This window comes from Gallinula chloropus (genome assembly GCF_964237585.1).
Source record: "Gallinula chloropus genome assembly, chromosome: 5".
NCBI lineage: Eukaryota > Metazoa > Chordata > Aves > Gruiformes > Rallidae > Gallinula > Gallinula chloropus.
In genome coordinates, this window is record NC_140090.1 from 36506775 (window position 1) to 36534207 (window position 27433).

At 43.2% G+C, this 27433-nt stretch overlaps 1 protein-coding gene across 1 annotated transcript in view; it reads left to right on the top strand.

The window, feature by feature from the left end:
- ERBB4 (erb-b2 receptor tyrosine kinase 4) overlaps window positions 1-27433 on the top strand; it is a gene marked incomplete at both ends in the record, with an annotated part of 629788 nt that overhangs the window by 583874 nt on the left and 18481 nt on the right. The window contains 5 exons of the mRNA XM_084264301.1: window positions 14433-14588; window positions 17307-17382; window positions 19288-19434; window positions 21345-21442; window positions 23359-23529. Coding sequence (XP_084120427.1) covers window positions 14433-14588; window positions 17307-17382; window positions 19288-19434; window positions 21345-21442; window positions 23359-23529 — 648 coding nt within the window. The remainder of the gene's footprint in view (window positions 1-14432; window positions 14589-17306; window positions 17383-19287; window positions 19435-21344; window positions 21443-23358; window positions 23530-27433) is intronic.

Consider the following 27433-nt stretch of genomic DNA (forward strand, 5'->3'; position numbering starts at 1 on the left):
GTAAAGACCTTTTTAAAGGTATTTCTGTTTAGGGGTCATCTTGTGCCTTTGCCTATGTTTTAATCAATGTGTTTCAGTTGAGATACAGAAACATTTTAAGCCTGGTGCCAGTTAGTTTTAATTGAGGAGGAGAAAAAAACCCTCTAACATGATTGGGTCCTTGGGGATACAGTGAGTTTCTGTAGCTGAGCCTTTGAAATAGCTAGGCAGTTTAAAAGAGAAGTAACCGGGAATGAGGCAGCCAAGAGATGGAGGTACGACTGAGAAATTTCAGCCAAGAGGCATGTGGAACTGTGCTCAGAGATTTCTCCTATGTTGAAATCTGATCCAAATGAACTGAAATCAACAGGAGACTTTGCTGCTCACTGCAGTGATTTTACTATTAGCAGACCCTTTCTTTTATGAAACTTGTCATTCCAGTACTAAATAAAAATAGGTTTGTGTCTATATATGGCAAATTGGCAAAAACAATTGGGCTATATGGCAAATTTGCAATGCTGGAACAATGCTCCAGGCATGGAAATGCTGCTGCAGAATCCCAGGAGAAATGGGAACAGCTTCCTAGGCAGGATGTTAGCAGCCAGTCTCCAGAAGATCTTTGGCACAGGTTAGAGGATGAAGTTGACTCCTGCTAAAAGGCTTTTGGCTACCCCAGGCTACCCCATGCATATTCTGTAGGCAGGGCTAGCAGTTTGTCATTGTGAATCATTGAAAAAAATCATGGCTGTGGTTTAGAGCAAGTGGCAGGAAGGGATGTGTTCACAGCTGGGGAGAAAGGCCAAGCATGAGTCTCCTCAAAGACGACTTGGGCTTTCAGAGGAGCCCAGGGGTGTTAGGTTTCCCTGTGCTTCCCTGCTGAATTACTTAGCCAATGGTTAAATATCATTTCAACACACTTTGCAGGTTCCAGCTGGGTGCTGTGTGATGGTAGCAGTGCCAACCTACAGCTTGAACCTGTATCAGTTGTAATTAGTGGAAAAACTCCCCTTTAAGTTTAATGACTCAGGAGCTGAGTTTTAAGACGCTTTGAAATGTTACTATCAGAGGAAATAGACCTGCCCTGATTCCTCTTTGTTCTACTCAGGTCACCTGCTTCAGCTCAGCAGCTCTCAAAACTTCCAATGTATTCACCCACCCACATGCTCCAATCTTGAGATGTCAAAGTCATGAGTCTTTTTTCTTTGTTTTTGAATAAATCATGGCATCCATGGCTCCAGAGACAGCTTGACAAAAATGTAGCTGTAAGTGAAGTATTTGCTGTAGCTGGGGAGGGTACAGAGATCAACTAGACCAGCCTGTTCTCACTCGCTGAGAATTTTCTGGGAACTGAAACCTCCAGCACTGGGATTCACCTTAAAAGTTAATGTCTTTTGAAAGCTCAGCCCAAATTTGAAAGCTTGAGCCAAACCACATTTAGATATTTCTGGGATCTAGGCAAAAAGAGGGATTAGTTGTGTTTTGAGGACATAATGGAGGTTTCTTTTCAGGCATTTACGACTTGAGAAGTAGTTTCACCTTTGTGTGAGACTGTGGTCCTTTGGTAAAGCTGTAGAACCGCTTTGCAGGATGAGTGAACCAATGTATAGCACAAAATACTACCACAGTCAGTGCACCATAATTATCTGAGTCCATATACCTAGAGGGTGGAATTACACTTTATTTTATGGGAGTAATCTCTTAACAAAGTAATGTGAGGGCTTGTTGAAACCTGCCTCAGATGCGTGATGCCTGTATCTCCATGGAGTAGGTGGTTCTGCCTAGCTAGGGCTGAGCTGAGGGCCAGAGGAGCTGGGATGGGCACAGGCCATTCGCTCCAGTGTAGTGGGCAGTGCTCACCTGTCCCTTACTTTGCCAGTGGCTGTTGTTTCCATGCGCTCAAGGGAGCATACGGACCTCTCATGTATTCTTGGATAAAGTATCTGTGTTATAAACATCCTCCTCGGCATTGTGAAGTGAAAAGAAAAGTGACAGGCTGTATTTAATGATTAACCCCCCACACGCACACTAAAGGCTATTCATTCTTGAACGTACGTAACGAGCGGGGCACGGTGGCAGTTTGACTCACAGTCTGTGGGCTCTCACTGTCAACACAGTGATGCTCCGAACCATTAATAATAACGTGACGTTTGAGCTGGGGGAAATATGTGTCTCTTGAAACCACATTTTCTGTCTTCCACCCACCCCACTCCAGCATTCATCTGGATTTATTGAATAAGGTTAATGGATTATTTAGCAGGTTTCTCCAGCCATTATCAGCTAGCACACTCTGTTTATGTGGCTGGCCTCTCCTGTTCTGTCAGCTGTCATAAGCTTCTCAATTAGAAAAGTGGGGGGTAGGGGGGAAGGTATGAAATAGGTAACTATGGTTACCTGTGATGTGGATTTTTAAGAAGTGCTCAGAAACCTAGTGGCAACAGAGTTTGGAAGTTCAAAGCTTTAATTTATTCAAGAACTCTCTTGAATCGGAGTATCAAAAGCATTTAGAATAAATTCAGAACATTTTCTTTTGTAGAACAATATTGCAGTCCTAAGCAGAAGCCATCATGCACACCAGCTGCTTGCTCTGCTCATGTGAAAAGAAAATAGGAGCAGGAGAGGGTAAATATGCCCTTGTTCTACTTTTCTCCTGCATAGCCCGTTGGCCCTTGCAGCGAAATAGCTTGTGCAAGTGGTGGTTTCCAGGAGAAGCAGCGCTTCCTTTGTCCTGTTGTATTCTTATTTACGTGGAAATGATGATTTAAAAGTGGTGGTACAGAGCTCTGAAGAGGGGTGTGTGTATGTGTGTGTGCACGTGCTTCAAGGGCATCTTTCAAGTAAAGGTGCCTGCTTCAGAAAATCAGCCCCAGTCGTGCTGTCTGTTGAGGGAAAAATATAAAACCCTCCACACTTAATTATCTAATGAGAACACAGGGTGATGCTAAAAGCTTTTAATTGGACCAAGAGTGCCTTATGAAACATGTGCCTTGAGGTCAAAAACTTCCCCTTTCAAGGGTTACAGGGGGACCAGTGAAATTACAAACATACTTGGTTTTGCAAATCAGGGAGCTGCTACACACTCCCCTTGTAGCGTCCTCATCCGAGCACATGAGATACCAGCCACCACAGAGTTCCCTGTATACTCAGTTGGCGCTGCCCAAGAACAGGGGAGAGTGAGTTCAGCTGTCCAAAACCACTGTCTGACCTAACCCAGCAGAGCATAGAGGACAGGAAAGACCAGTTTTGTCACATGCTTTATTATTGTGACATGCAACATAAGGCGAGTGCTGAAAAACTTTGCATGCAGTGTGTGCCAGTGCCAGTTTATCAGTGCGTTTTCAGTGTAAAAAGATTATCTGCTACTGGGTCAGTACTCGTCTCCCAGGACAGCTGTCTGAAGAAGATGGATGTTGTGTCAGACCTGGGGTTCCCAAGACCTAGAAGCTGTGCCTGCCTTGGTCCCAACACCAATGACCTTGTACAAGTCATTTCATCTTGCTGCTTCTAAAACACAGCATTATTCTTTAAATGTTTGTTTATTTATTCTAATACCATATTTATTAGCATAAAGTGGGAGTTTTTATTAGAAGCTCACTTCCTAGAAGCAGGGGAAAGTGTGCTCAGCTGGGGCCCTGACCTGGGCTGTCTGGCAGCTCTAGGAGTGTTTGTGCACTGCACACTAATGTTGCTGGGCTCTAGAGGGGTGCTGGGGATGGGGGTCCTGTCTGACAGAAACGAGTGACAAAAATGTCTTTCTCCAGTCCCTGCCCAGCTGCTCCTAAACCTGGGCAAATTCAGTCTTTCACCGTAACAAAGCATTCGTCAGGTTACAAGGTGTAGTCTCCAGGGTGTTGGAGAAGTTGGATAACCAAATTTGTCAGTTATTGCTGAATCCCAAGGGTGACCTCCAGGAGTTACAGAGTGCACCTATCCCTCTGTGAGATCTGATGATCATGCTGGGGATATTGCTTTGTCTCAAGGCCATTTTCTAGAAAACCAGCCTAGTAACTCTGAAGCCTCTAAATGAAATGCTTATCCGAAGTCCTCCTGTTTAACCAACTCGAAACAAATAGAATATAATTTATTAAGAGTGCATAAAGTTGAGAATCTCGCCGTTCAGTCGGATGCAGGGCATAGCCATGAAAGGTCATGGTTCTTCCAGCATTGTTTGAAGTGCCGGAGAATTTCTAATGTGTTTGTGCTGTGGCTGCATTTGTTCTGAAATGAAGGGAAGGCTGTGTGCTTGTATCTGTTAATCTGGAGGTTCCTTATTAATAGGCTGCACACTTCATTGATTTTTAATTAATTTCTGAAGAGACACAGAGGATAAGTGCTGCAGCCCACAGACATCTCTGTACTTATTGCAGTCCACATCTCTATTGATCGCCTGCCTAAGGAGCAGAAGTAATCCATTTTAAATACACTTTCTTGGAGAGAGTGAATGCACTACACAATATACTCTCCCGATTGTAATTGTATTGGCAAGAGGTCAGCGACTGGGGTGGGGGAAAGGCAGCCCATGTTTAGTATGCTGCTGGCCCTCCGAGCGCGGGCTTCTCTGCAGGCTTCTTTTCAAGAAAGCCAAGTTCTCTCCCTCGCGGGCAGTTTATAACTACAGAGTACTAAGAAAGCACTGGTCATAGCTCTGCTGTTAAGGTTGCACTGGGAGCTCCTTTACAGGACACATTTAGCCTGCCTGCCTCTTCAGAGGAAGGAGCTGGAGCTAGTCTAACTGTAGCAATTAATCTAAGAGAGAAGAATAGCTTTCCAAAAGCCCTTTCAAATTGCTAATGCGCTGATACCTCTCTCTTTGGTTGGCACTTTGAAAAGCATCAAACGCTTTCCAGGAGTATGCCATCCGCTGGGAGCTGGAACCTGAAGTCTCTGAGCACTCCCCAAATCAGAGGATAGGTACATTCTTCCTGCTGGCATGCGTAGCACAGGTTAGTAGGATTCGCTTTTGAAGCAGTAATTCAGAGTCTTTGTCATAAGGACTGTGTTCCTGCCAGGCTCTTAACTGTAGTTATTTGGCAATGAGTGTTTATTGCCCAGCAAGGAGAGCCTTGCAGTAATAAGTTTGTTATTTAGGCAGTTAGTTCTAATTTAAAGGCTTCTTTTACAGAAAAAGTTGTTGACATCAGGTAGCTGTGGTTGCAGCCAAAACAACACTAAGTACTTCTGCGCTTCCTGGGCAAAGGTGAGCTGTGTTAGCATTCAGGGACATGGCAGGCATTAAATCCTGCCTCGCAGGGCCCAGGCCCTGCAGTGCAACAGAATCTGTGTCTGAACAGTCGGTCTTTCTCTTAGACAGTCAGTAGATGTCTGCCTCACTTTTATTCTCTTCCTGCGTGGGGCTATGCACCCAAAGCGTGGGCTCTTGAAAACACCTGGCTTGTTTGTGAGCTCACCCTGAGCAGCCCTTGTGAAAGCAGATGCTGCAGAGCTGGCAGGGAGGCACCGGATGCTAAGTACTTTATCAGAGCCTTGGGGGTGACCCTGTACCCGCAAGTCTTGGACTTGATTAAGTTTTTCCTATTACAGCTCTTGGTCCTGATCATTAATTGGAGGGTCACACATTCAGTTGCTGTGTCTCTGCCGCAACGTGTATTTGTTCAGCGCATCTACGTTGGCCTGATGGGGGTATGAGAGGAGCTGCAAAGCTGTATCCAGGTTACTGTGTCCTTACTGGTGAGATGCTTATTATAAGTGCAGCAACAAGCTACAATTTCTCTCACCTTTTTGGGCTGCGATACTGTAAGCTGAGCTGTGATTTTCTTCAGAGATTAGAGAACATCCCTGTCCTTTTGAGTACTCTGGGAATAGGGAAAAGGTAGCCTGCATCTCCACAGCCCAGAAGGCTGGGAGACCTAGCCCAGGTGTAGTGGTAACATAGCCAGTGTGGGCCGGTGTGCCCACTGGAGGCATTAAAACTGGCATTGGAGAGAGATGAAGAGAGAGCACCTTGTGCCCAGCTGCCCTAAGGAAGCACCATGGCAAGAGTCTGAGTTAATTGTGAAATGAAGATTAAATACAACTCCACAGCTCCCTCGCTTGGGAATTTCCTGCATAGGAATGAACTGGGTTTTTTTTCCCCACACTAATCAGCCTGTGCAGCAGCTGCAGGGATGTGCCCCTTGGTGGGACCAGAACGTGGAGACACACACAGTAAGGGCAGGATTGAAATACCTGGTTTGCATCACATTGCTTGTGCTACTACTATATTTATGTAGCATCTTTCATCAGAAGAACACAAATGGCTTTGCAGAGTCTTTATGTTCGACACCACCTAATCTAGATATCTGGATAATTTGAAGGAGCTGGGGACTTCACTCATACTTTATGCAGGAGTTCAGAGAAAGGACATGTTTGATGATGAACGAACTCCCCCTCTGGTGATGCCAGAGGAGCGTCAACACCCATCCAGAATCAAAGGCTTCATTTTAAGGACCCCACAACCTAAGAATCACAAACCAGTCAGCTCAGTGGAACCCCTTTATTTGTGCTTTGAAGAGTTGAGAAGACCCTGAGATGTTAATGTAGGATTGCAGTGGGTCTGGACCCATCAAAATATCTGCTCAGTCCAGTCAAGTCATGAAATCTCATAAGCCTGTGAAGTTGCTTCTCCTACCATTTCTTTCTATGTCCTTTTATGAATCGCATGTCATTTTGGAGCACTCTGCGTTATTCCTGTAATTCTCACCTAAACCTTAGCTTCACAGCTTCTTTCTCTTTCTTCTTGCTTCCCAACTTTGTTTTGACCTGTTATGCTTTAGCGTCTTATTTCTGTTGGGTCTTGGGCCACAGCTCAGAAGTGCAGTTAATCAGGCTTCAGGCCTCCTGTTACTGGAACAGGTATACTTCAGCAGCCACATGATGCAAACCCAAAGTCTGAGCTGTTCTTTTGGTGGATGATCCACAAGTGGAGAGATGGAAGGCTAACGTGTGAGCTAACTCTTCATGGCAGCACTAGGTTGAGGTACCTGGCAGGAGCTGTATTTGCGCTGGTTATCTTTCCATAGGGATAACTCAGCTGGGATCTGGACACTTAAGTCAAACACAGGTTGTCTTGGGCTTGCTTCAGTGCACTCTGAGCTCTTTAGTCCGTAATCATTTCACAATGTCGCAACAGAACTGTGTGAATGGGGGTTATCAGCAAGCATGGATACTCAGCATGCACACTGCTTGTGTCCCACCGGCTTGGAGCGAAGGTCCAGCAAAGTTTTGCTTGTCTGGTCCTGGTGAGGTGGACAGGAAAACCCCACTAGTTGTGTCAGCTCTGTATTCTAAACCTGCATTTAAAGACAGACATTTCAAGATAAAAGCATCTCAATTAAAGCAAAAAAGATCTGGCTTGCTACATGTGAACAGCCCGTTGCTTCAAAATTAAGTAAACTATAGAGAAGAGAAACCTTGAAAGAGCGAGGGAGTCAAGGGAACTGGAGACATTGCTGTCACGTAAGCTTTCTTTGTCTACTTTTACCAAAGAGAGAGTGATTAACTTGTCCCATATAGATCTGAAGTAAAAATCCTAAATATTTGGGATTACGCCACAGCCCAGGATGCAGGAATAGACCTCCCTTGCCAGCTTTACTGAAGCTGGATGAACTCCAGCCATTTTCGGAAGTCCTTGGAGCTAACCTGGTGGAGGTGTGCATAGCACGATGTGTGAGTCTCCAGCTCAGTCTGAAATCATTAGCATCCTTCGCTCTCCCTCGGCTGTATGACCTCCGGTCACAGCTCCCAGGCAGACCCCCAGAGCAACTCACACCTCTGCAGCTGAGTCAGTGTATTTCAGAGCCGTGTCAGTTTTTCCCTCCCACAGTTATCTCTGGAGTAACAGCTAGTTAGATGATTCTGGTTGCTCCTGACAACAAAGGGCACCACTTTTTCCTTGAAAGCGTCTTTAGCCCCAGGTAAAATTACACTTTTTCCATGGGGTAAGCAAGAGAAAAGATGATCATTTCACGCTTTCTGTAGTGATTCCTGTTATTAAGCTAGCCTCCAGTTATTAGGATGAAAAGAGGGCAGTCTCCAAGGCTGGAGATTAATGTCCGTGAGATTTGAGTTGGGCTTCAAATTTTCTTCCTTCACATACCTGTTTGATGGGTCTACCATGTGTGCTGGCTTTGGTGGTTGGAAGTTATTATCGAGGAAAGGCAGGCTGCTTTTAATTTCTGGATGGGTTGAGATCAACTTTCTATTTACAGGATAAATAATGTTTATTACACAAAACAGTAAAACGTCACACCAGGAAAAAGAGGTGTTTATGGTGTATCTGCTGTCTGCTGGTGCTGATGCAGTTCTTGGGGCAGGTGAAGGTCTTTATCTTAGATATTTTTTAATTTGAGTAGTCTTGCAAAATGATGTCTTGCATCTTGGAAAGACATATGTGTATAGTTTAGTTAGTGATTCAACACACTTCAGTTCACCTCTGGTAATCATACCAAAGGGGTTTTGCATGTAATGAACCATCCGTACCTGCTGAAATTGTGTCCCGAGTAATGAATACTTTTTTTCTGGAAATGAGGTACAGGCACCTAATGGAAAGAGCTTCCAGACAAGGCTCATGCAATGAAAAGAGTTGGCCATTCCCTGAGTAGGACCTTTGAAACAAATCCAGAAGCATCCTCAGCAGGGAGGTGGGACTCTGAAAATTCCAGAAAAGTGAAGGCAATCAAATAACAGCATCTGCCACAGGCTGTACTTGCAGCTTGTGCACTTGGAGCTGTACAGATGGAGGCTGTGCTCAAAAACTGCCCTCAGGAGCTGGGAGACAATTAACAGCACCAGAAAGTAACACTGGTAGTAAAGAAAACATCCAGTTGTGACCACATCCTTAAAGACACGAGAACTCAGGACAAATCCATAACTTACCAGAAATGTTTTGTTTTGCCTTTCTTTAAATCCCTTTATTCTTTTATTTCTACCACCAGCCTGTCTGATGATACTCCTCTATAGATTCCTACAGCACTTGAAAACCTAATATTTTATGAACCTAATTTGATACTTTCTTCTGCAGTTTGGCATTTGGAAAGGTCTGAAAGCTGCCCTGTTGCATTGTCTCCTTTCCTCCCGCACATTTTTTGACATGAAGTCTCCTTTCCACTGTCCCACTTCAGTTTGTTGCTGATGTGTTACCTCATTTTCAGGCCTGTCATGTCATTTTTCTCATGAAAATGTGTACCTTACTGTACCTGAAATAGCCATACCAAATTCTGTCTGTCCACAGCCCTGGAGGCTTCACAAACACTTCCCGTAATAAAATTGGGAAAGACTTTCTTTTCCTCTTTTGTAGCTCTTAGTGACTAACTTTTAGGCTGTACAACAAGGTAATTTTTGTTCTCTGTTACTTATTTCTAGCCAGCTCTAAGAGCAAACTGATGGGTAGAGGTCAGGATTCACTTCAGCTAGTAAAGCTACCAATTTTTTTTCCCCCTCTAGTTATTACATAGAAAATTATCAAGGCTGCAAAGTGACAGGTAGGAAATTCTTCCCAGCATAACCATTAACATCTTTCCTGTCCACCTCCCTTCCTTGAACAAGCTGTCTCAGCTCACTGAAAGCCTGCTTTTCTACCCCTCAGCAGTGCTGTTAGTTTCCCTGGTGCTGTTGGAAATGTATAAACACGTGGGCAGGTCAGGTTAGTAGTTGTTTAGGCAACAATAAAAGACCTTTAACAGTAGTCGAAGCCCTGGGAAGGGCATTTGTGTCTGCTTCTGAAAGAATTACGATTTCATAGTTGCATAATTACATGAGTAGAAGGGATCCAGGCTGCAGGCAGTTTTACTGCTAGGTAGAGATCCGTATAGCACGTTTATCTTCGTACATGACTCTGGTACTGGGTGTGGATAAGGGATGCAGTTGGGAGAGATAAAAGGCTATTCCTTGCTCATCCTGAAGTTTCAAAGGGACTTCCTCAACTTATCTGTGTTATAGCTGTTTGCAGTGGCTGTTTGACTTCTTGATAGCTTTAGGCACTGATTTGGAGAGCGATTTTATGTTAAAGGATCCTCACAGTAATTGCATTTCTAATGACATTCTGTGTGAGGAAACCTCTGTTGTGGCTGTGATGAGGAAGTATCGGTGACAGGTAGGTCAGGGCTGATCATTGTGTTAGTGTGAGATGAATTGGGGCTGAGAGATAATGGGCCAAGTGATCCTTAATGGCTTAATGTTGAACTTCTTCCTTTCAGTGCTTTCAGCACACAAGTCCCATCTTATTGTGGATATTCTAATAAAGTGTGGGGTTCTTAGTATCTGGATGTTTTATGTTTCACTGCTTACACGGGATATATCCATGGCTAAGTTTGGACAAGTCCTGAAGGGCACTTCATTTCTAGCCTCATTTCCTCCTCCCTCACATCACACCTCAAATGGCACAGCATAGTGTCTTCTGGACCGGGCTTTAAAGCGTCACTTTTACAAACAGATACCTTCCCGTTGTCAGGGTCTAGGGTCACTTGTTGTTCTGTCTTGTAACTCACATAAAATGTCCTCTGTGTGTTTGATCATGAGCTTGTTGGGTGGTGATGGCACCAGCTGGGTAATGCAGAGAGTATTTTTTTGTCATTATACCTCTGTGTCATGTCAAAAGATTAGAGATGCATAGAAAGCGCTATTCCTGCCAGGTTTGAAAATGCCTTAAAATGATGATTCTTGGCATAACGTACGTTTAGACAGTATCGCTGCAGTGACTGCTGTAGGATTCCCTTTTTTAGGTTGTTTTCATTCTGCTTCTATAATCTCATCTATTGAAAACCTATGTATACGCCTTTTCTCTTAGACGGACAGCATCCACCTCTAAAAGTTTTTGATAGGATATCAGGAAAACCGACCATGTTTTTACTGGATATTCCTAAGAGGATTTACATTTCTGCAGGTCATGGACCTGCAGAGGATTTTGTATCTGTCAGACCTACGTGGGTTGTTTTTAGCTTTGCAGATAACACAGGTGGGAAAAAGCCCTGAGAAGCTTGTTTGACAGAGGTGAAGTAAACTGTAAGTACAGTCATATGCAGGCAGCTATTTCTACCCTCCTTCTGGATAGGAAAGAAAGCTGGGTATGGATACTGCTAGGAGCAGTATCCAGGTTGGTGATTAGATATCTTTCAAGTTCATTAGAGAGCGTGAGGTTAGGTTGAACAAAATATAATCTTACTAAGACAATATTGAATAGTAGCACAGGATTGGAATAAATGGAAATGAATGAGTAGAATAAACAGTGAAAAGCGTTAGCCTACGTGTTTAAAAAGCGCTTGGAAATTAAATATGTAGAGAAGGTAAAATAAGGCCAAGGAGGGCTTGGTTAACAGTTTGACTGTTCAGCTCTCTTGATGAAGGATGTTTGTGGACACCTTACCATCCAATTCTGCCATCATCAGCTGAAGATGGGAGGATAAAGCTAGACGACATCTGTTTTGCTTTTAACAAGATAGAAATTCTATTTCTTCATTTTTGCTGAAAGAAATGTGCAGTACCTTCGTATAATTTCAGTGCTGATCAGTACACATTAATCTATTAAAACATGACAATTTTATTTGGGCATAATGTATTCTGATACCAACAAAACTGTCTCATGAAATTCTCTGGGTACTTGTCTCCTTATCAGATTCTGCCCACAAAGATCTATTTGCAGGTTTGGCCCTTTCTTTTCTCCCCCTTGGCTTTGCTCCAAGGTATTGAGAATTTTGACCAAATAAGGATATCAGAAGTGATGTCAAACCTACGAAGTTTTGGAGGTATTTCTGTTCATTCTAAAAAAAAAAATCCTAAACTAAGTAGAAAGGAAGCGTAAGCAGCACCACGAGACTTTTTGTTCAGGGAGGAGCTCTTTTGCAATGAAAGATGAAGACTGAAGAGAGGTGATGAATACCACGGAAGCTGGAGGAAGAGATTGTGAGCTGCAGGAGAGAAGTATATGGGAGGAGCACAAGGGCACCTGTCAGTTTGTACGTGACTGCAGCCCCAGCTTCAAGGGCAGCGCTTTCAGGAACTGCAAAGAACCAGTATGATTTTTGGTGGGTAAGGAAGGACAATTTAAGGGCACCCTTAGGATCAAATTCCATTTTTGTGAGAACAGCAAAGCTGGATGTGTGATTGTGGGCCAGAGGCTGCTTCGCAAAGCGTTGCAGGGTCCTGCGTGCACTGCTCAGCCCAACAGAGCATGGACATAGTGCTCCCTCTGTGGCTTTCTGAGGCATTTCCAGACAGGGTGATTGACCGCTACGTCAAGACATCTCATCAGGCCAGTGAAAGGGAGGGACATGAGAGTGGAAGGATGCTGTAGTCCATCTACCTCCCAGAGTAGTCAGTGTGATGGTGCCTTGAAGCGCTTTCTGGTTACTCGTCAGTATTGGGGATGTAAAACAGAATTTATATCCATTCACAATCTGTCTGAACATTTCTGGGCTGCTTTTGTCGCTCTTTTTCCTCTGTTACACAGGGTCTATTGCTGGCGTTGTCTTTTTCTGGTTGGATTTCTTCAGATGGTAATTCCTGTGCCAAGTCATGGTGCTTCTGGTTTCACTGTGTGTTGTGTGACTCAGGATTGTTTGACCTATGAGATTTATTTGTTCTTTTTCTAACAGGTTTTAATTTGATGTCAAAAACCATTAGGCTCTCAAAGACTTGCAGTTCTGATGTTCAACAGTCAAAAGTATTGATTTGCAATTGGCAGGAGGGTGTGTTTGCTTCAACTAGCAGTGCTTTTAGAAAATAATTCCATTTGACTTATGCCAAATAGTCCCCATGTCCCCTTTCAAACCACCTTCATGTTGACTGCAGCAAAGCCTACCGCATTAAAAATGAAATCATGTTTATGCCAGACGTTCTCCTGCATATTTTCCAACCTTTTAGTGGTGTTTGCACCGAAATATTTCACCTACAAGTTTAGAGGTGCGCTCGATGCTTTTTGTAAAGACATCAATTTCTGTCAAGAAGGGGCTACGTTCTGGCCCAGTGACTGTGAGTGCTGGCTCACTTGTACGCGTACTCACAGAATCACACAATTGTAGGGGATGGAAGGGACCTCCAGAGATCATTGAGTCCAACCCCCCTGCCAAAGCAGGTTCCCTAGGACAGGTCACACAGGGAGGCGTCCAGACGGGTCTTGAATATCTCCAGAGAAGGAGATTTCACAACCCCCCTGGGCTCTGTCACCCTCACTGTGAAAAGTTCTCCTGCATATTGGTGCTCCAACTTGAGGCCATCGCCTCTTGTCCTGTCCCCACAGACCATTGAGAAGAGGCTGGCCATTTCACCCTGTGTCCCACAAGGTCCTCCTGGTGTGTATGAGGATGGGTACATGTGAGCTTCTTGCACTGTGGAAGGGAATGCAGTCTGGCCCGTGACACTGAGTAGTCTGGCTGTTGTAATCAGTACCTGTGACTCCCTGAATTATCATCTGTATTATGGGATAATGTGATCTCTTTGGTATTCAATGGTGACTTTTTAAAAATTACCATATTTATTATAGAGAGCTAATATATATTAAGAGATATCTTAAGGTTAATTATCAAGTGTGTAATTTTATCGGTGGGTTCTTATAATGATGCTTAATGTCATAAATGCCTTTTAATGAAATTATAGGCTTGTAACCCCACCTGACTATCCGTTGTGTGTCATATAATTATTAAGACCAAATTTTGGTGTTCATCTCAGTGTCACCAAGCATCATATAAGCTTCCATGCTGATGGTAGATGCTTAGTCTCTCATCAAGCTAAGAATAAGGGTAAGGCCAGGTAGCTTGAGTATATGTTACCTTATCTTTAAAGGCAGCTGGTTGGACTTGTTAACAAAACTACTTCTAAGAGAATATATATGATCATTTAAAAAAATGGACATTGATCTAGTGGCCAGCTCTTATAATAAGACTGCATGCAAAATGTTAAGGGAGTGAAAAGGCAAGCGGGTTGTGGCACTTGGGATAAAGAACTGTTTTCTTCCTAATCCACCAAGGGTAGCAAAAATTTGTGTCCAACTTAATGGCATTTGGAGATGGATAAGAAGTTTCAACTTGAAGACACGTGCCTGGACCCTAGAAGAGCTGGGATTGTGTCCCAGTCGGGCCTAATTTCTGTGGGGCTCTGGCTAAATTGGTTATTTTTTTATAGACCTCAGATTTCCTGTCTGAAAAATAAGGGCTGTATTTCTCTTCATTGTCAAACGTCTCCAGAATTCAAACTGAAATGATGTGTCTGTGGTGGTTTGTTGCAGGGCTTTTTTTCCTTTGATAATTAACACAGGATTTTAATAGAATCATTCACGTTGGAAAGAACCTAAGGTTATCTAATCCCACCTCAGACCAAGGGCAGTGTTGAATTTCTGCCCTCTAAGCCATTTTCTTATTGTGAATACTAATAAGGAAACCAGAAATTTTACATGCCACCACTGAAGAATAGTTTTTTAAAAAACTATAGGGCTTACTAAGATTATTTTACTGGGTTCTGTGCTGCAGGGAATGATGTACCTGGAAGAAAGGAGACTTGTCCACCGGGACTTGGCAGCACGTAATGTCTTGGTGAAATCACCAAACCACGTTAAGATCACTGACTTCGGCTTGGCCAGACTTTTGGAAGGAGATGAGAAGGAGTATAATGCCGATGGAGGGAAGGTCAGTACTGAACATACCTGGAAGTAAATACATCACACTGCGACAAACCTCCTGAAGTCGCTTTTTAGGGCAATGTATCTCTACAAGGCCACTATCTCAGTAAGAAAGTCTGTCAGTGATTTAGCAACCTGTTGTGACAGCACACATAAAAGCTGCTCATTTTTTGCTCAGTGAGCTTCTCCAAGTGCCAAAATATCATTGTCTGAACAGCTTGCACACTCAAAATTAGGTTTTGTTCACGTGCTCTATTTTGTGATGTGGTTTGATGACTTCTGAAGCCAGTTCAATGAGTGATGGAGGTTCTAGGGCATTCCTGTCAAGCCCCTTTCTCTGGTCAATACAGACCTCAGTAACTTGCAGTCCTGTTTTCCCAGACAAGTAATTTTCCAGAAAACAAAAAGGAAGGCTGCAGACCATGCTTATATTTGTAGCGTGTGAGAATTTGCATGTGCTCAGCAAAGAGCCACTCTTCCATCACATTGGAAGAGCCCATGTATGCTGTTTCTTGCATCATGCTGAATGCCAGGCCTCTGAAAAGCTTACTTGAGAATAATTTTGAAACCCTATTCCCATACTACTTTTCAGCACACTGTACAACATCCACACAGTGCCTCACACCATTTCTAATGCCTTCATATGAATGCATTATAAAATTCTGAAGGTTGTAAATACATACTGCTGCTGGCTGCTCCCTAAACATCTTGAAACTCCACATTTCAACCTGTCACAAAATCCCAAGGGTTTCTGCCTCTCCTGTCATTCCCTTTCCAGAATGTTCAGTTTGCATTCTGTCTACCTGCTATCTGTAGTTTTCTGCACTCACTGATGCCCTTGTCTGGGACAAGCAGCTGTTGCCGGTGTGTGCTTTTCTCCTGGATGGGCTGCTGGCGTGTTTGTGTGGCTGCTGCCCTTCGCAGATGTTGCATAGGTTATAGCAGCGCTTCAGTCAATGAGGTGAAGAGATTGAAAGGAGTCACTGGTGCTTTCCCGTTTCCCCAGTAAAGAGACCTTCTGGCAGAGGAGGTGGAGTTCTGGCAGTCTTCCCTGATTCCTTCAGTTCTCTAATCCCCTCTTCAGTAACCCTTCTGTCATTTACCTCCTTCAGCCAGTGAATGACAGAAAATGAGCTGGTCTTTGCAAGCCAGTTGTTTCCTTGCAGCTGTTAGATGGTGTCTTGGACTTGTGAGGCCAGTCACTGCTTGGAGTTCTGGAGTAGGATTTATGCATCGGATGTGTCACTTCCCAGGTCCAGAGAAGCGTCCTGTGAAATCTAGATGATGTTTGCAGCTTAAAGTTGTATTGAGAGCATGCTAAAACAGATTCAGCGTGAATAAAAGGAAGAACGTATTCACCATGAGGACAGTCAAGCAGCTGATCAGATTTTCCCGGGAGGTGGTGCAGATTCTATGTCCAGCCTGGATAAAGCCCTCAGTAACTTGGTCTGACCTCATAGCTGAACCTGATTTGAGCCTGAGATTGGACTAGGGGCCTCCTGAGGTCCCTTCCAACCTCAGTTATTCCATGAAGAGCAACACATTTTCTCCTTCAGCAGTTGTTCCAGTTTGGAATGTTCCAATCATATTTAATGGTAATGAAAGCAATACGTTTCGTCAGAGTTTAGTGGAGGAGGATGAACCATCCTTGCAAGTACTAAGCCAACCTTTATTAGAGAGTGCTATTTTTGCCATAACTGTATAGGTTATGTTCATTAGTCAACTTCATGGAAGGTATTTTCATAAAGATTTGAATGAAGACACATCCTCTGCTTTTACACCCACCATCTGTTCAGATTTTGCATGCAGCTATGTGTATCTCTGGTTTATTCCAGTACCTCTCCCATAGTTCCAAAGTAGAGGCAACCCATGTGAGTGCACGTCAGGTAAAAATCTGACTTTAATATCTGCCCATTAGAAATTAATGGACTGCCAGAGCATGCCTCGCAGGCCCAGCACGGGAATAGGGAACACCATGAATCTCATTTTAAGACCAGCTCAAGAGGGTGAACCCTTATGTCAAACCCAAGTTTGTGTTTGCCTACACAGCCACCTCTGTCAGAAGAGATGAGCTCCCAGCAAGGGTGATGCAGAGACGAAGATTTGCTTGGGACTTTTTGCTTGCTGTCAGGAGCAGCTTTTCTCGCTGCAGTAACGACACTGGGAAGGCTAAGTTGCTAACGAATATTAGGGCTAGAAATTAAGCACTGTAAATCGTCCCATTGCCTCTTTACTCTGATGATGACGATGGTGTGGACTGTGAAGTAGTACAGACACTCATTATTAATGAGCCTCATTAGATAGCAGGCAAGATAGCAGCATCTGCTTTTGCAAACCATTGAGGCAAAAGAGCTTCCGTATTCCATCTACCCTGCTGCACTTCAGATTATGGGGCACTGGCTGTAATTTTTGTGTTGATCCTGTCTTTAAACAGGTATGATGGAAAAAATTGTCTGTTTCCCTGCATCTGAGTCAGTAAAATCTGGGTGGTACAAGAAGTTCTGGAAATAACTGGCCTACATTTCTCACCTCCATGTTTTATGAGGGGCAAGAGGGCATTCTGGAGGGCAGGAGCGACTGTTTCTGCAGCTGGGTAGTGCTGCTGTTCTCTAAGCTTGCAGTTGGATAAGGAGAACAGAGAGGAACCTGATGTCTAAATCGAGAATCTATCTGTACTGTTTGAATATTATATTTCTAAGGTTACATTTTTGTCGTCTTTCCCTAGATGCCAATTAAGTGGATGGCTCTGGAGTGCATACACTACAGGAAATTTACCCATCAGAGTGATGTTTGGAGCTATGGTAAATCTTCATGTGACTAGTTTAAACACTTGCCTCTTGAAAAGCTTAAACCAAGCTGTGTTACTATGTTAAAGATACTCTCTTTTCCTAGAGCAGTGAATTCCAGTGATTTTTGCTCTTCCTTTTTTTTGTTCCCCTTTTTTTGTTTTTAACGTGTAACCCTGAACAGCAATTGTTACTTGTCTCCCGTGCTACTTCCCTGCTCACGAAAATACATTACCATGATGTCCCTGCTGGGAATGACTGCCGTAAGGTCTGGTCTGGTAGCAGTTTGGCTGATTATTATGACAGAAGAAGGCCTCTTCCAGCTCAGCCACAGATTCATAAAAATACAGCTGCAGGTCATAATTTTCAGCAGTCCTTTGAAAATCTTAACTCTAAAAGCCATGAATGTCAAAAAACATTTTGAGGCTTATGGGACTTTCTGTACCTACAATCAGATAAAAGGGAATTTGTCATAATACAGAGCAAATACAGTAAGAGAAAGGAAAGAAAGAGACGAGCTCTCCAAGCTAACTAAAACAAGCATCCCTTTGATTTCACAGGTGACTTGGGAATCACTTAGACAGGTCAGCTCGTGTGGACTCCACATAAAAAATAAAATAGGAAGGAAAAAATAAAATAAAAAGGAAAAAGTCACATTTGAGAAAGGAGACGTTCATTTACTGTTAATTCTGTTATCCAGATGAGCTGTCTACCTGTTTATCTAGTTTGCTATTACTAATAAAAATCAGGTAGACCTTCAGAAGTGGGATTTACAGGCTATGGACTCACTCCTTTTTGCATTTCTTGTTGCCATATCGGTTTGAAACACAAAGGTGTACAATCGTATTCATTACTCACTTTTACCTGTGGGTAGCAGCAAAAGACACTGTTTGCCGTGGCTGGGTAGCTGCCCTCTTCTATTCAGCTGAGAAAAACATGGGAGAGTTAAATCGATCACGTAAAGCTCTGCTTTCACCTCAAATCCCGTACGACCTGTATCACTTAGGAGAGAAAATATGCCTCTCTTTATGAAATTCATTCTCAATGTGGGAAGCCCAGAATATCTATAATCAGAAAGGACAAGACCAAAAGTTATAGTTACTGTACATCAACAAAGAAGTGAATGAAGGTTAAATAAATATGTGGTTTATATATATGATAATTTTGCCCATCACCCTTTCGCATTAGCATGACATCTGGCAAAATATGGTTACTGATTTGGCAGTGTGTTTACAGTGACCTTTGAAATTAAAATATAAGTCAAGGAAACCTTACACAAGAGCAGTATTTTCAGTATTTAAGGTGTTGTTTGGGGATGAATACTCTTAGTTATCTGATCTTATATTTCCAGCTCCAATGCCAAAACAAATCCTATGATTTAAAAAGAGGATCTTGATTTTTGAAGCACCATAACTCATATCCATAAGGTGATTTAAGGGAAAAAAAATAATACAAGTGGCTGGGAATGACTTACAAGGCAAAGACAATGACATAGTGTTACTCGGTGCTATACCTTAGTGGGAACATTTGCGTTTCTTCCCCTTAAAATAATAGAGTACATTAGCCATTCATTTTCCCTGTTGATATGATAAAAGGGCCTGATGCATTCTTTTGTTATTGCATCCATTTACTTTACCAGCATTTATTTGTCTTAGACCTTTCTCTTGTGCCTCAGATCGATCATGCCACTTCTCACACCAATAAAAATGAGGGGAGTTGGTTTTGAGGATTGGCACAAAGTGTTGTTTCACCATTTTCTGGAGCTTTTCAAATGGCAGACTGAACTTCGGTCCATTTTTTTTTTCCATACTTTTAGCAGCAATGGTAACAAAGAAGACATTGCAGTCCAGAGCTGTAAGAAATTGTAACTGAATCCAAGTAGGATAACCTCAGATATTAACACTCTCTTTTTCTGTCTAGGAGTCACTATCTGGGAGCTCATGACCTTTGGTGGGAAGCCGTATGATGGAATCCCAACTCGAGAGATCCCCGACCTCTTGGAGAAGGGAGAGCGGTTGCCCCAACCTCCAATCTGCACTATTGATGTTTATATGGTGATGGTGAAATGTAAGTGATTCTCACATCTAATATCCCTGTGCGCAGTGCAAGAGGGAAACGAGTTTAGAACATTTGCATCTGTGGTCTCTGAGAGTGCTGGGTAATAGGACAGGCTGCTCCAAAACAAAAGCTTCCCAAGATACTGTAAATTCCATAGAAATACTGTATGCACATTTTTAGCACTCGCAAAAGATATTAATTTAGCCATGAAGGGTTGAGTTAGCTCAGCTTCTTATTAGTGTCAGATGGTATCTCATATTCTTGCTGTGAAGTCAAAATTGTGTGATTGTTATTGTAAACCCTTGTCATTTCCATGACAATTGATTCTGATGTTAGAAGAGATAGTATTAAACATAATTATGGTACATGGATACCCAGTCAGTGAAGGTTGTAAGGAGAAATGCTGGCTCCAAATATTGAGGAAACCGTGAATGTTTTATTGTTAGTAACAAGAATGATGATTGCAATGGTAATAATGAAAAGTAAAATGAAATTAATACAAGAAGGGCTACAGAGAGGATAATGTTTTTATCATTCTTAGTCTAATACAATAATTTATGAATATTTTCACTTTAGCAAAAAAAGAAAATAGTCTGCACATGGTTTCTTCTTCCCGTTTTATCTTCAGATACCCACAAATGTGACACTACCCTCCAAGGCTATGCTTCTCATTTAAAAAGAATTAGAAACATCTCTCTGGTGTTTCTGACTTAATTTAAGTGAGATTAACATACAGACATCTCATCCATCTTGCATGGTCCTTTCCCTTTTGCTTTGTATACAAAAAACCCCAGTGAAAGGCAGAAAATAAAACTAGGTAAATAACGTACCCTTTGAAAACAGTTGTACTTTGCACAGCGATTTTCCAAATAGTGCAAGGGGTCGTGTTGGTTGAGTGTAAAAATGTGCCAAAATGTGCCATCTGATTGGATTCCTGATGAGTTTGAGGTGAATCTCCATGGACAAAAGGAAGTCCCAGTAAATGAGGAAAGTCACAGCTAGACATACAGACTTAGTCCTGAAATGTTTGTGTGAAAACCTTTATAAGCTGCGGTGGCTTTGTTTTTTCTGCTTTGGTCCCTTCTTCAGTTAAAGGAGATAAGGCTGCCTTCATTTAGCCTCCCCAGCAAATACCAACATGTTCTAGGGAAGCTGCTGATAGGATCTTCCATTAGAAGAAGCTGACACTGAGATAAACTAGTTGCTGGAGATGGCTGCCTATACTACTTGCTAGTTTGGCAGAAAGCATTAGCAGGGATTGAGAATTGCAGTTTCTAATGAATGTTTCTTGGAGGTGAAGGACGAAAGAATCACCCTTACTCAATTAACACAGCGTTAATGCCTTGTGCGAGGTCTGTGCTAACGATGCAGGAGCATAAATGCAGAAGTACCTGAAAGGTGGATGTGAGGTCAGTCATCCTGGAGATCTGTTGAACAGTTCTTTTTAATCCAAGTCCCTGGGGAACAGCAGGTCAGTTAAAGTCGAATTGTATTTAGTAGTAGCTCTGTAATAACCCCACTAGACTTGGGTGAGATCAGATTCATTATATTAAGGGTTGGACATGTCTGTAATGGAAGAGAGAGCTGATATCGAAATGGTCGAGATAGACACAGAAAATTACAGGACATTGTTACTGACTTTATTTTGGGGGTGGAGAACAGGAGCTCAGAGCAAATGAAGAAGAGATCTGTGCAGTGTGGAACATTCAGTGTTCTCTGGCCAAGGCCAGATGTTTTCCATTTCAGATGCATTATAGAGTTCTAGCTTTCCATTCTTCTAGGCTCTTTATTGCCTCTTTTCTTTAGGCCAGAGCTGTCAGAGACATATTTTCACTTCAAACTTGTGCATTTTGAAAGAGTGAGTGATTTCTTCCCTTCCCAATTAACTGTTTTCTTTCTCACATTTCCTCTGTCCCCAGGCTGGATGATTGATGCTGACAGTCGGCCGAAATTCAAGGAGCTGGCTGCTGAATTCTCTAGAATGGCTCGAGACCCTCAGAGATACCTTGTAATTCAGGCAAGTAATTCTGCAACATCATGGGGGGAAAGAAAGAATTCTGCCTACCAAACCAGACTGTGAGGGGGGTTGTCTTTGAATGTTTAAGGTGCTCCTGAACTTAAAGCAAGCAGTGACCACAGTACCATACAAGAATGAAGTAGAATGGGCAGTGGCTTAAAATGTAATAATAACAATAATAATAATTAAAAAGTCCTAAGGTTTATTTATGAACACATATACCAGATACAGCTTTGGAAGCTGTTGAGTACTTGGCATTGTCTTGTGAACCTGGGGACAAGATTTATCCATCAATGGCCAGTGGATCTGCTTGGTTCTACGGTTCCTTAGGGTGAATCTCAGGGGAATATCCTGAAGAGACACCTGCCTGCACTGGTGACAGCACAAAGAAGGTTTTTTTTGTAGCCTAAAAATAAAGGTTTCCCAGAACATGGGAGTTATCTCATACAGATACCTCTCTCATGCTAGAGAGGAGCTTCCCTCTGTATCCTCCGTTGGCTGTTTAGGCTCTGCAGTTCTTCGCAGCCCCTCCAGTAGACCCACACCAGCCTGATCTGCCACATGAAGCTATGCTGTGGCAGTACAGCTGGCTGCATTTGGCTAGAGCTGGGTACACCCTGGGTACAGGGGCATGAGCAAAGCTTTGTCCTTGTGCTCCTACATTCTGCAGAAGCCTAGAGTTGTGTATACATTTGCTACAACTCGGGCTCAAGCCACAGTAGGTGAATCTGACTCTTTGGTAAGGTTCTTAGATGGTCCTAGTGAGTGAGCAGTGAAAGTGAAAAATTAAAAGAAGCAAGGTAATATTGAAACACCGGAGACCACAGCATGGAATGAGCTTGATTTAGGTAATGATACTCTCACAGCAATATTTCATGCTGTATCTGCTCGACATCATGGAATACAGTGCAGAGAGCGATCCAGCTGGTCCTTAGCTTCACACCAACGTAAGAATTCCTAGCTAAAGAGCCTCTGGAAATATAGTCACTGCCACTTTATATCTCCAGATTGCTTCTGGGTCCCATGCTGGTCTCACAGTATGCTGTTTCATTCCTTGTGTAGAAACCAGGGTAACTCTGTTGCATTGATTTCTCTGCCATTATGCCTCCCCATCCTCCCCCAGAAGTAATCCAGAATGACAAGGTTGCTGTTGGGCTTTTAAACGTGTCCTATGCACCCTGTAGCACAGCTGTCATTCCCTGCTGGATTCCACACGTGGCATAATAATTCTTGCAGAGCAGAAGGCCATTCTTTAGCCATGTTTAACATCATTTCTATGGGCTGCTAGGTGTTTGGGGCATGGGTGTCCTCTTGCGATGTTTTGTGGCACCAAGCAAAGTGCAGCCCTGATTTGCCTCTCTGGCTCGTAGATGCTATTTCAATAAAAATACATATCATTGTTGTTGCTGCTGTTGCCTGGTTTGATTTATTGTTTTCAGTTCTGTTACATTTTGCAGAACTTTCCATATGGATGAGAGGGAAATTTAGCCACCAAGTCCCTAAAAATACAAATTAAAATAAAGCAAACACCCAGACACAACAGTTTTCATGTTATTTCCCCCCGCTATGTGAGCCTAAATAGCTGAGATATTTCATAAAATACATCAGGCCTTGACAGAACTTGGGTCAGAAACTGAGTTTGTGTGGGAAAAAGAGAGAAGAAAGAATAAAACCCCGACCGTGGGAATGCCAAAGAATGGCTTTGCTTGATTTATGCAGTTATTCCCTTTCTGTCATCATATTCCCTGTAAAAAAAAATTCAGAACAAATGATGTGGATGTGGTCCTTTTGAACAAACAGAGCAGCACGTGTGGTCCCTGCAGCCCGTCTGCCAAGGCATGAAGGAGGCTGAAATTCCCTGTTGGCAAATTAATCCATCTTTTGACCCTTTCCCTCTCTTAATACAATCTATTTAGGGAGATGATCGCATGAAGCTCCCAAGCCCAAATGACAGCAAGTTCTTCCAAAACCTTCTTGATGAAGAAGACCTGGAAGATATGATGGATGCTGAAGAGTATCTTGTTCCTCAAGCCTTCAACATCCCTCCTCCCATCTACACCTCCAGAACAAGAATTGATTCCAACAGGGTAAGAGAAAGCTCTGACAGAAAACGCTGGTTATTATAAAAGCACAGGTAGAGATTTAAGTACACTCATCAAACACGGGCCAGAGCTGCCTTGGGAATTACAAGCTCCCATTGTAAGGACAGTGACTATAAAAATGTTGTCACTGGGCTCCCCATTCATTGTGCCTCAGTGAATTCTAAATTAATAGCTCAGCCTTGAGTGAACAAAGGCTTAACTTGAACCGCCTGTCCTGAAAGTACAGCTGAGGCTTGTGAAGTCAAGCAGCTTGTTTCTCAGTCGCGTACCATCCTGGCTGGGAAGCGCATAGCTCTCCTTCTCCCATCCCTGCAATCCTGTTGTCTTGACAGGGTCAGCACTGATGTAACTGAGGGCAGCTGGAATGTATAGATAATGCTGCTTTTGTGCCTGGAGGCAGATTTCAGGCCCAGCCCCTTTCCCCATTGGTATGGGATGCTTTCATGGCCCTCCTTCACAAGCGTGTGGTTTTGCTGAGCACATCACAGATGTTAGCATGTTGTAACATCGCTGTTGGGGAGGAAATGCTGTTCGTTTTCCATGGGGAGCTGGGCCCAGAGAGAGCTCAGGTGGAATTCAGCTCATGTGACTAGCCATCGGTGGGATAAGGGTATCATCTAAGCTCTTCACCTAGAATTCGTTTAGTGTCATTGGAGAAGAGTGGGTGTGTCCAATGGGTGATTATTGCTGTCTGCCTTAGACATTTACTGTAGGATTAAGTTACTTTCCACTGACAACTGACAGCTCCAGAGCAGACTCAAGCCTGGTGCGTGAGCTCTGGTGAACTGGATCCTCTTCTAAATCCCTCAGCGTGCCAGGAGCCCTGCTGCAGGTGGGGACCTGAGTTCAGGCTTCTCAAACTTGTTTTCACTCCTGAGCTTCCCACCCACAGTTCTGGCCTCTGCCTGTTCCTGCACTCATCTCCATACTTTTAAGAGTTCAGGTGGCATCCTTTCTCACAAAACTAAGAGATGGTGAAATGCATTACTAATGTGAGGGCATTTGCACAAGCATCAGATGCATTTAGTAGTTTTTTGGGGGGTTTGTTTGATTTTCTCCATGGTGTTTTTAAGGGCAAAGTCATATTTAAAATACAGAGTGGAGTCTCGTTGAAATGTTGGTGCTTATTCTCGTCCTTTAGAAACCTTTTGGACATTTGTCCTTAGCTGAGGTAGTTCCAAATTAGTCCTCTGGTCTGATTACCCCTTGTGAGGCAGAGAAGAGGTAAGCAGTGCTTTTCTGAAATAAGGGAGACAAAATCTGATCTTAAATAACATGCATCGATTCATAAGGAAATTGCTGCTGGTTTTAGAGGCAAGGAGACTAGAGAGGTCTTTGGAAGAGGCTGGGTTGTAGTCACACAGCCTAAACTGGACTTGCTTAGCTTTTCTCCTGCATCACTGAAAGGCGAAGGAGGGATGATCTATAATTTAGGGAATTTCATGGCAACAGGGGTTAATTTTTAGTATTGATGCTTATCTGAAATACTCCTAGCTGTCCCTGGAGAGGTTCTGTTTCCCTTGCTGCAAGCTTCTGAGAGGAGAGGACACAGCAGTAGTCTCCTTTGAAAGGTGCTCACTGTCACACTGGTGTGAATTGTTGTAACTTGGTTTTACACTACTGTTTACATTAACAGAGCATCAAGAGAGCAGAGTCAGATCTATAAGGTTTGCTGTATCCATCTCAGTCCTGTATTTGCTGGAAACAATGGGGCACGGGTCTAATAGGAAAATGGCCTTGCCTCTTCAATGGTTCTGAGCTGAGGGAATTAGTTCCAACAAAAATCCTAGAAGAAATGTGCTTTTTAGGCACCCAGCATGCTCACTGGTATATTCATGGAAAGTGCACTCATTGTTGATTGTTGTTGTTGGTGGTGGTGGTTTTGTTATTATTAGTAAATTCAAGTAACTTTCTCACAACCTTTGCCTAACTTTAAACCACACTGCGGCAGCTCCTTGCACATCTGTGATCCCCTTGAAGTCAACAGAGTTGTAGAAAGAGATCTTGTGCCTTTATATTTGCCGTACAGAGGCTACATCACATTCTTGACATGACGTCCCCTCTCTGCAGCTCACAGTTTCCCATCTTGGTTTGGGGCTGATCCTGTACCCCTGAAGTGAGTGGGAGCTTTGCTTTGCAATTCCTTTTTAAAGACAGCAGCGAGACCGTATCCTTCCTTCGGTAACTCCCACTGCTGAAAATCTTTCTCTGGCAGCATCCAACAACCTCACATCCAGGCAAAACTGGGATTTCCCTTCGTCAACAGTTTTCAGATTCTGGGCCAAGTTTTATGACCCAAGTACTATCGGGGAAGGCAGCTGGGGGACAGAAAGCTTGCACCCAGCTCTGTATTTTTACACCCCTTCCATCTTTCAAGTGTTGTTCTTTATTGTAGGAGCGTCTTTATAGAGGGGACATTTTTAAGGCCAAAAGAAGTTGCCATTGAACAGCCAACTTGATTTGTAATAGCATTTGCGGCTGTCATTGGATACTGACACCTGTCTTGTAACCTGTAGAATGTTTGTGCTTTTCCAGTGGCTCAGATGAGCTTCAGTCCTGGCTTCACTAACAATGTTGCATTTCCTGCATGTACTGCCGGTGCTACCATATAGGCTTGTGCATCTATATTGCAGGAAGGCTGAAGCACCTTGTTGCTGGAAGGGCTCGGGATCAAGTTGAAAGCCCCACAGCATCTCAGCATTCCTGGTTTCCTTTGCAGAGAGGTTTTTCTGGATGTAATACATTTCTTTCCTCTCTGTGCACAAAGCTTCATACTTGTCTTTTGTTTTTCTGAAGCACTCAGGTTCTTGGTACATTAACTGTTCCTTGATCGGTGTTGATTTAAAATGAAACACGCTGTAGCTCCTTTAGGGTAGTAGGGTGTCTGCTGTGCATGGTTCAGCTTAGATGGATGTTAGTTGCAAGAATGAGAGCTGAAATGCTGTCAGAGCTCTCTACCTGCAGTTGTTTGATTCTGTCTTTGCGTTTCCTTTGTTTAGTTTTCTGCTTGTTTGGTGTAGTGAATGTTAATATTACACAAACTCGTGATGGTGCAGCTACAGCCTGAGATGCCAAATGAACTGATACAGTATGGGTATTGTTTGTTCACTGTGTGGCTGTCAAATCAGATTTTATGGGAAGATCACCAGGTCATTTGGTGAAGCAAAAGACACAGACAGGAGCTACATGATGTTCATGTCATCTTCAAAGACCAGGAGCATGAAAGATACTGTATTCCCCACCCTTGTTTTGACTGTAGTCTTAGTGAAGGAGTCAGTTGTGTGATGGAAGAGTATTGTGCTCTGTCTCTGGGCATGTTGTACTGACAGCTTTACAGTTGAGTGTTCCAGCAGCATGGCTCTACCGGGGATGAAAGTTTGCAGGAAGGAAGCAGGGAGATTGTGAGCCTTCTCCCACTTAGGCTGGAGAGTCTAAGTGAAAAGACAGTCCCTGACTGGAAAGTCAGGGAATTAAGGAAAACCAAGAACATTTACTTTCTAAGGAGAGCTCTGAGGTTTCTCTAGGATGATCTCAGTCCTAAATCCTTGCAGCTTGTTGCCTGGGGGAGGCGCCACTGGATGGTATCTACATAAAACACGGCTTGCCTTCTCCCTCTCATGGGAAGAAAAATGCTATTTGGATATGAATTAATAGTATGGAGAAAGAAGAGTGGAAAGAGGGAAACCTTCTGGGGAGTTTCCAGCTCCCTGGGAAGTGTCACATCTTTCTTTCTTCTGGGATTACTGAGATTTACAGAAGGTAAATACTGAATATTTTTAGATATACTGAAACTTCAGCATTTCCATCACATCCACACTGGCTTTGCACTAGCACGGCTTTGGGACCTGTGGTGCCAGGAGCAGAAGCCTGCTGAAAGCCTCCAACTGGA